We start from the raw sequence: 14779 nt of genomic DNA, 5'->3' as shown, positions 1-14779 counted from the left end.
GTATCTGTAAGATTTGCAACAGGCTTTTTTTTTAATATCAGAGAAGCTGCAAAGTCATTTCTGTTACTGCAGTGCAGCCAGACATTGATCAGCAGATACTGAAAGTACCATGGATAGGTACAACATATAATTAGAGTGGAAAGTGAAGAAGAGATTTGGAAGCTAGTTATGGCTTTAAATGCTGTGCCATCAACTTGTTCCTATCCGCAAGTATGAGGTTAATCCAACTTCATGAAAGTAAATTTAATAATTTCTCTATATTAGAGATGGTGACTTCCTGCATATATGATATACAGATCTTCAGATGCAAAAATACATGTTGAATTGTGTTTATGGAAAACATGACCCATAGGCTAACCAGAAGATCCTATGAAATATATGGGCTGCCATTGTATTTGGAAGTCTGACAACTGTAGCATATACTGAGCACACAGTTGAGAATTTAAAGCACTGTTCTAGTTGTCTGTGTAAGCTAATTTCTGAGGTTTTCTCTGCTTAGTTTGACTCCAGATTCTGCCAGTGATTTGTTTTCTGATTTAGAGCATGTCACCAAACCTGTGTTTCATCCCATTACCAGTTTCCATGGAGTTTTTTGATATTCAGTGATTAGAAGAAATAAATCCTGAGGACTGATATTAATAGATCAGTTACCTCTCTTCCTCCCTCTTGTACACTAACATGCACACGGAGACATCTAACAAATCATTTCACTTGTGTCAAATTAAATATTTCCTTTGCGAGAAGGAGGTTTGCCTATTAGTTTCTATTGAACGTGAGCTTTTAAATGAATAGAGCTTCTAGTCCCTCCAGCGAGAACTTCCCAAGTGATCAGTGAATGTTAATGGAGGCAGTACTGTGTTTCTGAGACTGCTGACAGGCAGCCAGAGCAAGAGAGGTGCAAGTTTCCCGCAGCTCAAAGACTGGCACCTCCCTGAAGTCCAGCAAAGTGTGGGACAAGAAATGAGTTCTTTCCCTTAATCATCCAGTGACAAAGAATACAGTTATGGGTGTTACTCCATCTTCACAGAATCACAGAATCGCTGAGGTTGGAAGGGACCTCTGGAGATCATCTAGTCCAACCCCCCTGCTCAAGCAGGGTCACCTAGAGCACATTGCACAGGATTGCATCCAGGCGCGTTTTGAATATCTCCAGAGAAGGAGACTCCACAACCTCTCTGGGCAACCTGTTCCAGTGCTCTGTCACCCTCACAGTGAAAAAGTTTTTCCTCATGTTCAGATGGAAGTGTCTGTGTTTCAGTTTGTGCCCATTGCCTCGCATCCTGTCGCTCGGCACCACTGAAAAGAGTCTGGTCCCATCCTCTCGACACCCTCCCTTCAGATACTTGTACACGTTGATAAGATCTCCTCTCASCCTTCTCTTCTCCAAGCTAAACAGGCCAAGCTCTCTCAGCCTTTCCTCATAAGAGAGATGCTCCAGTCCCCTAATCATCTTTGTGGCCCTTCGCTGGACTTGCTCCAGTAGTGCCACATCCCTCTTGTACTGGGGAGCCCAGAACTGGACGCAGTACTCCAGATGTGGCCTCACCAGGGCTGAGTAGAGGGGGAGAATCACCTCCCTTGACCTGCTGGCAACACTSTTCCTGATGCACCCCAGGATACCATTGGCCTTCTTGGCCACAAGAGCACATTGCTGCCTCATGCTTAACTTGGTGTCCACCAGCACTCCCAGGTCCTTCTCCGCAGAGCTGCTCTCTAGCAGGTCAACCCCCAACCTGTACTGGTGCCTGGGGTTATTCCTCCCCAGGTGCAGTTGCCTTTGTTGAACTTCATGAGGTTCCTCTCCGCCCACCTCTCCAGCCTGTCCAGGTCTCTCTGAATGGCAGCACAGCCCTCTGGCGTATCAGCCACTCCTCCCAGTTTGGTATCGTCAGCAAACTTGCTGAGGGTGCACTCTGTGCCTTCATCCAGGTCATTGATGAAGAAGTTGAACAAGACTGGACCCAGTACTGACCCCTGGGGGACACCGCTAGCTACAGGCCTCCAACTAGACTCTGTGCCACTGATCACAACTCTCTGAGCTCTGCCATTCAGCCAGTTCTCAATCCACCTCACTGTCCACTCATCTAACCCACACTTCTTGAGCTTGTCTATGAGGATGCTATGGGAGACAGTGTCAAAAGTAAGGAATGCCTACRTTGCTTGTGTCTCTGCTAGCATTTCTGTTGAATCCGTACAGTGGAACATCCACTGGCTGACCTGTAATTTCTGCCATATAGTAGGCAGCAAGGACTCTGTGATGGAAAAGCTATATGCATCTCCTTTGTGGGGTTTATGAGTTTTGTTCCACCTCTGTGCAGTAAAATTGTCTGGTTCAACTATAAGATGAAAGATGAAGATTAAAATCATACTAACAAAAATCTGCTAGTTATTGGCCCACTGAATGATTTTGTGGGTTACCAGTCTCAAAATTAATCCTACTGTCAAGGTGAGGCCTGAGGAGTACCAGGTAGAGCATGATTTACACTTGGAAGCTGTGTGTGTAACAGTTGTGAGCGTGTTACACAATATGAGAGACTTAGGAGTGAATGCCCTACTAAGTTGAAGGGAGGCAGTTCACAGCAAATAGGGTGTAAATTGTTCTATCTATTCTCAGTTTAATGAGTATATGTAGTGTATGATTTTCATTTTATGTATACATGCTTTTTCATATATTCATGTATATATATGCTTTTCATTTAATATATACTTTTCTGTTCTAATGTGAATTTTTTAGATATGTAAGTCAAGCTCTTGTTATGGGAAAAGCTCATACATAAGACACAAAATATGTTGATCTTTGTCATTATGTGTCCTTTAAATGGTATGAGGTATTAAAAAAGAATATAATTAGGCTTAATGCAGTGAGAAACCAAATCTAATCTGAACATCACTGCTATTTTATTGCTGTAACTTTCATACTGCTTATGAAGTAGTTGCCATATTGCAAAAGATAATAGTTTAATATAACAACCACAGCTGTCTAAAGTGTAGCTTAAACATTATTGGCCAAATTTTGACAATATAATAATGTGGCCTTGCTCTGGGTATGCAGGAGGAAGAGGGACTTGGAAGTTCTCATCTTTTGTGTGTATCAAAAGGGCTGATTGAAATTACATTTATAGATGGTAAAATGCTGCTAAAAAACCTGGAGTAGTTTATCCAAAACAAGTGGAGAGTAGAACGACCCATGGTTTCATCCCTTCCTCTGCAATGACAAACTGTAGGATATGGCAGATAGGATTAGTTTAGTTTATTCTGTTAGAGTTTGTGATGTGTTTTGTGCACCATGTAGAATTCGGAGAATATTCTATAAAATTATCTGATGGTCTCCACGGGATAAGGTTGTTCTGCACTGCTTCCAGTCTAGCCTGTGGCTGAGGATCACAGTCTAGATTTAATACTAATTAGCAGTTATGCCTGTGGGTAGTTTATCCCTCTGTTTGATTCTGTGGAAGATGCAATTCCTGCTATACTATGCATTATTAAATCAAGCAAGGTGCTTATTAATTACAAGGCTAAACTGAACTGCATTATAAAACTACATGACAAGTTTGTGGATGAAAACAATTCACAGCTACATTCAGTTAACAATTCAATGTAATTGTGGGAGCTATCATCTCATGAAAAGGTAATGCTCAGAATTTCTGCTACTTTTGGTCTGAATATCTCAGGTCTATATAATTGTTAAAAAAGTGAAGTTCAACTTTTATAAACTACTGATCAGATTTAGATAATTATTACTATTTTGTATAGTATTAATTAAATGTTGTTTATATTAGCATGAATAGCATTTAGAATAGATGTAGCAGTGATTTTTTTGTTTGTTTGTTTTGCATTACCGGTGTAATGATACTGTGTAATGTATATAAATCACATCATACAGTAACAAAGGACATCTAAAAAACCTGCTAAGCACTAAGGATAAATAATATGTATTGAAAACAACTGGTCTGGAAACAAAGATATGGAAATTACTAATAACATAAATCAAATCCTTTCTAGTACTGGAACAAATGAGTTGTGCAAATAACTTTTAATTCCTATGTATGCATCCCAATAGAATATGAGATAACTATTTGGTGGGTTGTGAAATGGGACACTACAGCTATGAAATGAACAGATACACACTACATCTAAAATTCTGAAACTTGTGCAAACACGTCAGGTCCCTGCTCAATCACACGTCATTCTGTCAGGTGAGAACAACTCCTCTTCAGCTGTGCAGGGTAGGAGGACAGAAGCAGAGAACTCAATATAATTTTTGGTGGCTGGAGTGAAAAGACAACTATTAAGATTGTTTTTCCTGTGGCCCAAGAATCACTTTTCAATTAATATTTGTTTATTCTATGCCTATCGTTAGTGAGCTTCAGAAAACACTGTCAACTGGATGATGGTTGTCATGCTGCTAGCTCATAAATGGTTTCTAATGGTCATTTTACTTGTGTTTCAGACTTCCATTGTCCTCCATTCTCTTCCATTTGTTTAATGTCACCATTATGCGGACTGTTGGTCCTCTCAAGAATATCTGTATAGTACTCAGTGCAGAGGGCTTTAGTGTCCTGAAGGGTCTCTGGATACTAGTATAAATAGTGTATACTACAACTAGTATAAATAATAAGTCATTATAAACTAAAACAATACTATTTACAAATAAAGATGTAAATCTGAGAATAAGTCTGTATACATTATATTCCAAAAGTACATTTTTATTTAGGCATTCAGATTCTATTACTGAAGAGAACTGTAATTGCTACATGAGTTTTATATGTTAGTGGCCCGTACATCAATTTTAGTGCCTCTACACTGCAATAATTTCCATAGAATTCTTATTGCAAAATGTGCCTAGATTTGTTCGAGAATAGCATCTTACATCAAAAGCAGAAACCATTGTAAGCCATGGATCCAAATTGGGATAGAATAGTTTGGTATTTTACGTTTTTTAATCTAGCATTAATTTAATTCAAAATGAAAATAAGTTTATGTGTGTGTATATAGATATTTATATGCACACACAAAGTGTACACTTTGGTATTCTAGAAGGTACTGAATAGTGCAGTAGAAGTATTAGAGACATGGCAAGAGACTTTTCCTGGTCCTTCCAGGCTGAGTAAGCAGAAAGAACTGAAAATCTCATGAGAATAAACGTCTTCTTGAGATATTTCAGCCCCTTTTTTCAGACTCCAGTGATTTAGATTGTTTTGATAATCCTGACTTTTCAGGTAGCAAACTGTTATTTTAAAGTTCTTGAATCTGACAGAAAATATAATGAAATAGGAAAGTAATAAAATGGCAAAAATGGTATATTCAATAGAGGGAGCAGTATAAGACAAAATTGCACTTGAAAATTTTATGCTCTAAGCCCAGTGTTCAGAAGACAGAAGAACTGAATGTGACTTGCCCAAATGCGTATTTAATTCTGCCTCCTTCTGTGTAAGTATTAAAGAAAACTTTAGAAATCAGTGCAGGAATAGAATGGACCAACAAGAGGTTCATAGCTCATCCTTCTAGTCTGAAGCAGGATTATGGATGCTTTTTCTGAAAGATACTTGTCTAGATAAATTTTAAATGCCAACATAGTTTCCACAGCCCATGTGTGAGGCTTTTCCCATGTTGAGCTGGGCAGAATTACCTCCCATCTCTTATATGCAATGCTTCCTCTTCGTATATCCCAAGGCCTTATTTTTTGTCATAGCCTCTACTGAATCTACAGTCCACCATAACACTCATTCTTTTTTGCAGTACTGCTATCTAGCTAATTATTGTCATTTTGTATTTGTACATTTTGACTATTCCTTTCTTAAATGGTGTTTTTTACTTGCTGTTTTGAATTCTATCTTTCAAGTCTCATACCACTGCCAGTTACCAGTTGAAAATCAAGTTCTACCTTTCAAAAGACTCACAACCTCTTCCAGTTTGGTAGTATTCACAAATCATATAAATTCTATTTTCTGTTAATCCAAATCATTTAGGGAGATATCAAGCAGAATGAAATTTATAGACCCTCATTTTGCATGTTCCCCAAATCACAATGCACCATGACAAATAACAGCTCTATTTATTTCCAAATATATTTTGTCCTTGAAGAATGTATGTTGGGTGCTTCTTGCCACTTTAGTATTCTCTATGTGCATCTCAACAGTGTGTTTGAGCACCTTTTCAGATACTGAATTTAGCCCTGTAAATCCCTGTATCCTCTTTTCCTCATTTTTTGAAGATGCTCATTGTATTTGCTTTTCTCCAGTCTCTCATTGAGAGACTCTCAGTGAATTCTTAAAGATACACTGAGACTCTCAGTTAATAGTTGGGAGATTGCTTTAGCTAGTTCTTTAAATATTTTAGGGTGGAATTCAGTCAGTTTCCACCAACTCGAGTACATCTTTCTTACACAGATGTTGTAACCTGTTCTTGCTTTAAAGTATGGTACCCGGAATGTCAGGAGAGTAATATGAAAAGTTAGGCTTTAAATAACTCAGTATTACATGATGCAAAAGCATCTCACTAGTTTCATTCACCTGATGTTATCACAAGACTCTTTTCCTGCAGTCTTTTTATCTTTTTCTTCATAATCCTTCAACTGGATCAAAAATGAAGAAAGAGTACAAACAGCCTTCCTCACTACACAGCCCTGATTAATTTTTTGAGTGTCCTCCAGCCTGTCCACTGACTTTGGCACAGGTGTTGTGGGGAAAAAAAGTGATTGTGTAATGAAAAAACATAACATAATTTATACTCCCAAGGATACAGGTAACTGTAAATCTGAGACTTTCATAGCTGAGGGTCTATTTTGCAGCCTAGCGAACATTATTTTAACATTGCAAAAAAAAATAAATAAAAAAAAATCTCATTTCAAATTCTATCATGTCAGACTGAAACATATCCTCAGCATGTATCTGGGTTTAAACACTGACTAGTCAACATGGCAATATAGTTTGTGCTAAATGAATTAGCTATTAGCATAAGAAGGCTGATTTTATGAGGTTGTAGTTCCCTGGATCTGATAGAGACTGATGAAGCCAGGCCTGGCTTTCTATCCCCTCACGGGAAATGTGGGAGCTCAAATGCCATGTTACAAATGGGCAATAGTCCAGTGTTCAGAGCTCATACTGTGCCTCCATCTATGCCCATCTGAAGAGCCCATCCAACTGAAGATTTCCTACTGGGAGACTGGTTTTATGGTGGTGGTGTGATCCAACTGGTTTAGAGCACTTGTGCTCAAGTATTAAGAAAATGGATCAGACTGCCAAAATTTACCTGAAGAACACAACTGAAGGGAATGACAGTTTTAAAACACCTGATGACAAACCTGAAGAGAATCTGGCCTCAGTGATTTCTCTGTGCAAACAGAGACAGTTTGTTGCAGATGTTTTAAAGCATTTTTAACTAAGCAGAAAAATCACGTAATTGGACATAATCATACTTGGACATAACCCTTGGTAACAGAAATTGTTATGCAGTTTCAGAATAGAATTCACTACTAATTCCCCTGGTGAAACATTAGAGTTACTTTTTAAATGTGGCATTAGGATGGCATCTCTTTGCCCCTTTGTTTTCAGTTGATTTTAAACACTGCAACATTAAGTCTTGAGATTATTTGTGGCATTTCATAATACTCATGATATTTCAACATCACTGAATGACATCTCTATATTGAAAACTACTTAATTTCAAAAATTTGCTCAGCAAATCTGATTTTTTAATCGTTGACTAATTGACCTGGAAACAATCATTTGCACATATTAGATATGAAAGCTAATTACAGTATAATTATTTATAACTGTATTTAAATATTGCCAGAAATCTAACAATGTTCTTCCATTTAGCTTTGGACAACTCTAATCAGTTAAGGCTTCTGTTACCGGGACAGCATGTCAACCAACATCAATCAGTATACCTCTGCTGACAGGGGTCAGTTTAACTCTCTAGTGCATTATTCTACAGTATCTTCACCTGAAGTCAGTTATGTGAAACTAAGTAACTTGAGGATGGATTTAGGTCTATTTTGTCATATTAGTGATGTGACAAGGAACTGGGTCCCAGTTCCAGGGCTGGTTGTATGACTAGGAACTGCAGGAGCAGCTCTTGTCAGTGAGGAAATTCCTAGTTCTGCCATTCTATTTAGAGATGAGGAAAACTGTTTCACCTGTTGTGGAATGGAATCACCAATGGACTTATTTCCAGTACAGAAATGACTGTCAAGCCTCACGAGAGATGAGAGACTATTAGAGAATGTGTGTGTGCATTGCACATATAGTGAAAGGAGAAAAAGTGTGACATTATGTGAGAGAAAATGGTTGGTAAAAGTATCAGTTACAGTGTACAAAATACACTTTTGTATGTCTTATTTGCGAGTCCAATTTCTAATAGATACTGCCACTTATATGTACAATTAATACATTTATTTTTCAAAATCTATCTGCCTTTGGATACAGAGGATACTTCATTAAAGGAAGACACCCCCTTCCCCTCCTTGCTTGTTGATTGTGCACATTGTGGACATTGATATGGTATTAACGTATAACAAATGAGAGCTAACTAGTAGATATGATACTTATTTAACACAAAAATGAAACTATAGCAGAATGTTGATGTGTCCTGTTCTACAAACTTTGAAAGCTATATTACTTAAAAAACTCTCAGATAAGTGCAGGGTGGTAAAGCAATTTACTGTGCCATTACTGTTTTTTTGGAATGCACAGGATAGTGCAATGAATTTTATTATACCAGACTTCATGTAGTCCAAAGTCATTATCTCCTACAACAATTTTTCATGATATATGCTAATGAGGTAATAAAATCCAAAGACCCTTTATCTGAAATAACACTTGAAAGCTGCTCTGTGTGTTTTTATGTGGCATCTGGGTTCTTCGATACAATTTTTGATCTGTTTAGAGGAGTTGATTAAATTTAATTCAATGGAAGCAGCAAACTCCATTCCAAAGAAAATGGTTTAACATCACTTCAAGTGCAATTTATGCAAACTATTACCATAATACTTGATAATGACTTACAATCTTATAGACAAGATTTAGCACAAAATACTCTTACAATGCTAACCCATTTTATTCACATATTTCCTATAAGTCTAGAATTGTCTATATTGAGAGTTCATCTACATAAGAAATACATGATTACTACGTGATTACTATATCATAGTAGTATATCTTAAAGAGAAAATTCTGTGAGTACAAACATTATGGAAACATTGTCTTAGCTATAATGAAAACTGTTCAGTAAGGCAAATAATCATATTTTTCCCCTCAAGCTATCTAGCAGGCCATACCTCATTCGTTAGTATTAAAAATCCCATTGTTACCTGTACAGACTTGTGCTGGTGCTGGTACTGAGCAAAGGTGTTTTGTGATGAGGTCCTCTGGCCTTTCTCAAATTGTTTCTTCACTCTTGCAAGGCCACCAGGCACAGTACATGGCTCTGTTTCCTCTGAAGCCTAGTGTAATAAAATATCGCCAGTTGTTTTTCATTTGCAGTAAGAATATACTTCTCTGAGTTGATTTTTTAAAAAATATTTAATAGCAACACAATATAATGCTTATTAATTTAAATTAGAAAATTTGGAAGCACGTAGTTATGTCTCTAGCCTCTTATATGCAACTTCAACTATATAATCTGCAAACTTATTTTAATAGTACACATGAATTAATATTAGCATTGTGATAGGTATAGTAATAAGACAAGTATTTTGCAGGATTTTCATCAGAATAAAGCATATTCACACTGTTAAGATTAATTGTTAAATTTCATTGGCCTATTCAGACTTTTACTTAGCAACCAAAAATGAAGACTTGCAAATTTTGAAGTTCTTTTGGAATTTTACAATCTAGAATTTATTTAACACTAATTGCTAAATGGTTCTGTGTGAAATAGATCCTGTTGTTCTAGCTGCATATTCATCTCTATTTAAATTGGTGTCTAAGGACTCAGTGGTTTCCTCTTTAGTTTTTAGGGATTTGACGTGTATTTTCAGCAATGTAATACTCTGTATTTGCAAGAATTACAGAGTCATCAGCAGAGAAGACAGACAATCACAAGTACTGTTGCTTACAAGTTCAAAGACCTCTGTACAGGAGCCATAAATTGAGATTCAGAGAATGAACAGACTATCTGTATTTGAAAAATGTATGTATGTTTGGCTTGAATCTTTAATGCCAGAAGTAGTAGATTCCACTTCAAACACATTCTGTAGCAATCACTATCCAAAACAGTCCACCTCTCCCATGTTCCCGCTTCTAATTGTATATTCTGAGTTCTGTTTCCTTCTGAGTTGCCACCTGACCCTCTCTGTACTCTTCCAGTAGGTGCTGTTGAGAAGCCTACAGAGGCCGTTGTGAGGCACTCGTCCGTCACTGACAACAGTGACAAAGGTCAGAAAAGTGCCCTTATCCTCAGGCTCCCTTTTCTAGTTCTGTCCCTTATGTGTTATCTCATATATGGTACTAGAAGGAAGCCTTCAGCATTTTGAGCTTATTAATCAATATGCAGAACATAAAACATGCAGTAATTAGAAATTTCCTTGTAACGAATAAGTCTTCTTAGGTAACTAGTATTCACATGTGATGAGCAACTCAGCAGGTCCTAAAAAACAGCATTTTTTTTCCTCCTAGGATGCAGAAGGTGCAATTGTGCATACACATGGATGTGTGAATGTGAAAAGCAATTATTTTAGTGAATGAACATTTTAGGCAGCCCTTGCCAACTGTTTGGTGATATTTACAGTGGGTAAATATCATTATTGATCCTTTAAGCACATGTTAATTCTTTTTAAAGGAACCTGATATGCAGTTACTTATTCCAACAACCATCCATTTCAAAAAGAATTTATGAGGAGTTCTGGAGCGTAAATGAAGTAGCGTATATGTTTCAACATACTTGCATGAAGCTTAATAGAGCTCTTTCTTTTTGAGAGAGATGATTAATTTCAACAATGTTTCCAGTTACAAGAGCAGGGAATTTGAACCTTCTCAGATGATGTTTGGAATTTTCTCCAAATACACAAAGGCAATTACAAAATAAAGAAGTCAACAGCCAGGAATTTGGTCATTTGAAAACATCTGGACTCAGAAGGGGAGTGTGGCTGGTGGTTCTTTTCACAGTGCTGATCCAGTGCTGCATCTAGCGTGGCTTCTGGGCTACCTGAGCACACAGAGGCCAATTTCAGCAGCTGCAAATCACTATTCCTATGACCAAACTGCAGGTAAGAATGGGAATCCTTCTACAGCTCTTCTTGCAGCTGGCTGGTGACTAGTGAGAACTGAAATCAGTTCCTCGTTTTGCCATAGATTCGCTCTGATTGACAGAAATTACTCTGGCCTAGTTTACAGTAGGAAAAATGTGCATTCTTCCCATCTGCTAAAATCTTTGCATAAACAAAGACTGTTGTCATTCCAACATTGTACCAAGCCAGTACAACACCTCCATTTCCTGATACAAGATAGTTGAGCTACAACTTCTAACTAGAAGTTTAAGATATTTTTAAAATACCATATTTTTTTTATCCCTTAGTATTTCTGTGCCTCAGTTCTGTAGAACAGAGACAGATTTTCCTGAATGATAGATAAATGTGCTGGGAAGTGCTCTGCTACTATAATAAGGGGAGACATACCTTAGGTAGAAGGTGCAAAATTACTGTGCTGTACTGCAGGATTTTATGTTCTCAGCCTTTTGCATTTGTATTTTTAGAAGCTATTCCATATTATGAGTAGTATGATATCTGAATATAATTTTAATATTTAATTTTGGATCATTACTAGTTTCACACTGTGCAAAATTATAAAGTAGCATCTTCTAATCATGGCTATCACTTTAACAGCAAGTGTCATCTATATAAGTTCATTCTATAGCATTTTTGTCAGAGAATGCTGTTTTATGAAAATTCTGCTTGATTGTTTCTTACATAACAAAAGCAAAACAAATCTAATATTGAGACAATTATTAAGACTAAGATGGAAGATGAAGATTACAGTAYGAACAAATAAGGATCTTAAGTTACTTATTATACAAGGAACTAGCAATCATTATTTTTTAAGCAATAAGCTCTCTGAATACAACAAAAAGATTTTCAGTTGAAATATCCAAGACAGCAATATCTAAACTAGACACTCCATAAACTTTATAAGCTATAACAAACCCGAAGTTTCATGCTTTTTAGTATTAACACATTTCAGAACCTTGCTGTTATATTAGTAAAAGCTTTGTGGAAAGTGTAATTGAACATCTCTAGGGAGACAGAAAGCTTTGGTTAACCTGATACTTTCTTGTGTTTACAAAACTTACCATATTTTTGACAATATTAAATAGTTTCTACTGCAGTGAAAAAATAGGAAGATTTTGTTGTCACAGCATAATTTTCTCACTTGCACCCTGTATTGTGATTCTATGATGCCAAAGTGTCTTTTTTTTTTCTTAATATTTTTATTATCTGTCTGTGTCTTCCTGGGTTTCTGAAGCCAATGACCAGCTTCTTTCCTTGATTTTCCAGCAATATCGTAACTGGATCCTTACTCTCCTTTATACTCACTACATGTAAAATATAAGCTGTTTTCTAATATATTCTATAGCACTTAACTGAGTGAAAAAATAGTTCTTTTTTGTTTAATTAAAGTACCTTTGACTTCCTTAAACAGTCTCTAMCATTTGCCCCCATCACATCAGGAATTCTAAAAAAGTGCATGTGTTCTGTTTGCTTTGCAAACTCTTTGTTCATCACTTTTTATTTATCCATTTTCAGAACCATTCTTTTTTCCCCACATTTTCTAACAGCAAAATCTTAAAAATTTCCTATTTCCAGCACATATTTAAGATCCTGGCTCTACATTCAGTTCAGATATTGCTGTGGCAGTTCCCGCTTCCTTTTCCGTTTGTTCTCAAGTTATAGCAATACAGTAGTTCTTATGGACACTCTGAGAAGGTGCTCAGAAATACTGGAAAAGTTAAAGTCAGATTTAGAAGATTCTGTTGCGTTAATTATCCTGTTGTTAGAATTCTGCAGACATTTTGCAGGAATTACCAATTATATACAGAGTTTTTGTATTCTGTACTAGTAGCTACACTGCTAAAAAACAAACAAACAAAAAAAACCATGAACAGGTGTAAATGACATTTGAAATCTGTAGCTCTATTTTAATAGAGTACAAGTTGTGTTGGCCAAATACTGTATGTTACTTAGTAATAACATTAAGCATTTCTGTAAAATAACCAATCTGTATTGATAGATTTGTAGCAAGTAGTAAAACAAAATTAATAAGGTTTTTCTAAATATTGTTTTCACATAATAAATGGCTATTTTTTGATAATTTTATTATAAAACATACTTTTTCTTAAACTTTATAGCTGCTATTTTATAATACAGTAATTTCAAATTGTTTAGTTTGAACAGCAAGAGATCTAAACTTAATGTACTTTTGAATATGATTTTATTATTTGATGATTTTAAATATTCATAGTAATACAGAAAACGCTGGTTTTTTTAATCATGAGTTAATAGAATAACTGCATTGCTAATCTCTCTCACACCTATGTAGGCTAAGACATTCCTAATAAATGAAGTACATGCAACAGTGGAAGAAAAAGAAAAGTACTTCCAGTGAATTAAAATGAATGGGCCAAAAGACTAAAGGTATTGTATGAAAAATCACACTGAATAGAGAGAGATACAGGTGTATCAGTATATTTGCTAGGTAAATATAGTAATATAGGTTTCAAATTTAATCCATGTAGAGATCAATCTGACAGCTTGGATGAATAAAGAATGTAAGATACGTCATTATGTAAAACAAACATAGAATTAAGAGGGTGATTAAATGTTAATATCTTACATTAGCAAAGGAGCTGCTGCTCTCTACCTTGGACACAGCAGCCTGATACATAGCCATTCTTTCTTTCAATGAGACAGTGTCCTGGAAGTCCAGCGGTGTGTTACCACTCCCAGGAGTGTTCTCTTCTGGTAGTCTTCTTACAGTTTTGGGACAACCYGCTGTAACTGCAATCAGACATCATATTTTCTCAGATGGAAACAGGTGCATTCCTTTTCAAATCTTTACAGAAAAGCACTAGTAGAAATGAACATTATGATCAACTTTTTATCAATTTTACCTTATTTTCAATTTAAAATATATGAAGTACAGAAAAAATTAATTAAATAGAGTTTTTGAATTTGTTWTTCATTAGGGAAATAACAAAAAGCTTTTTTTAAAAACACACAATTTTAACAGCAAGTATTGCATATTTTTCTTGATAGTGTTACATATGCATTATTTTATACTATAAAATTGATTGTAAGTACTATGAATAACAAATTGTAATTAGATATATTCTGTTCTAATTAACTTTATACATTATAGTATTCATTTGTTTAACGGAGACTCATTGCAGAATTGACCGTACATTTCAGTTGTTTACTGATATTGCAGTAGAATGTGTTCTAGCATTCTACTACTAAAACCTTATTGAAATTTAATTATCTAGCTTATCAACTACATTTTAACCTTACTCAAAATGAATGAAACATCAGGTAAGCATATAGACATAAAGGAAAATCAGAACAGAAGTTTTCATTCGCTATGTGTCGTTATTGTGCTGTAAAACTGGTCATAAAATAGAAGGTACATATTTTTGTGACTCATTTTTAACCTAACATGCACCTCTATAGACACTTACAATGCAACTAATTAATTAAGACTCATTTCCCATTGAATATTTGCACTTTTAGTCAAATCATCTTCCAAGAGCTTAATTTTATGGTTGGTTTCCATTTGATTAAGTAATG

General features: G+C 35.9%; 1 protein-coding gene across 1 annotated transcript in view; it reads right to left on the bottom strand.

The window, feature by feature from the left end:
* The window catches only part of XIRP2 (xin actin binding repeat containing 2), a 28687-nt gene extending 14801 nt beyond the window's left edge, over positions 1–13886 (bottom strand). Inside the window, exons 1-2 of the mRNA XM_026090992.1 lie at positions 13830–13886; positions 9314–9445 (exon numbers count right to left, since the gene is read on the bottom strand). Coding sequence (XP_025946777.1) covers positions 9314–9445; positions 13830–13886 — 189 coding nt within the window. The remainder of the gene's footprint in view (positions 1–9313; positions 9446–13829) is intronic.
* Positions 13887–14779: the final 893 nt, after the last annotated feature.

The sequence above is a fragment of the Apteryx rowi genome, unplaced genomic scaffold, assembly GCF_003343035.1.
Source record: "Apteryx rowi isolate R43461 unplaced genomic scaffold, aptRow1 scaffold_121, whole genome shotgun sequence".
NCBI lineage: Eukaryota > Metazoa > Chordata > Aves > Apterygiformes > Apterygidae > Apteryx > Apteryx rowi.
The sequence above is the reverse complement of the archived record's forward strand: the minus strand, read 5'-3'. Positions and strand labels throughout refer to the sequence as shown.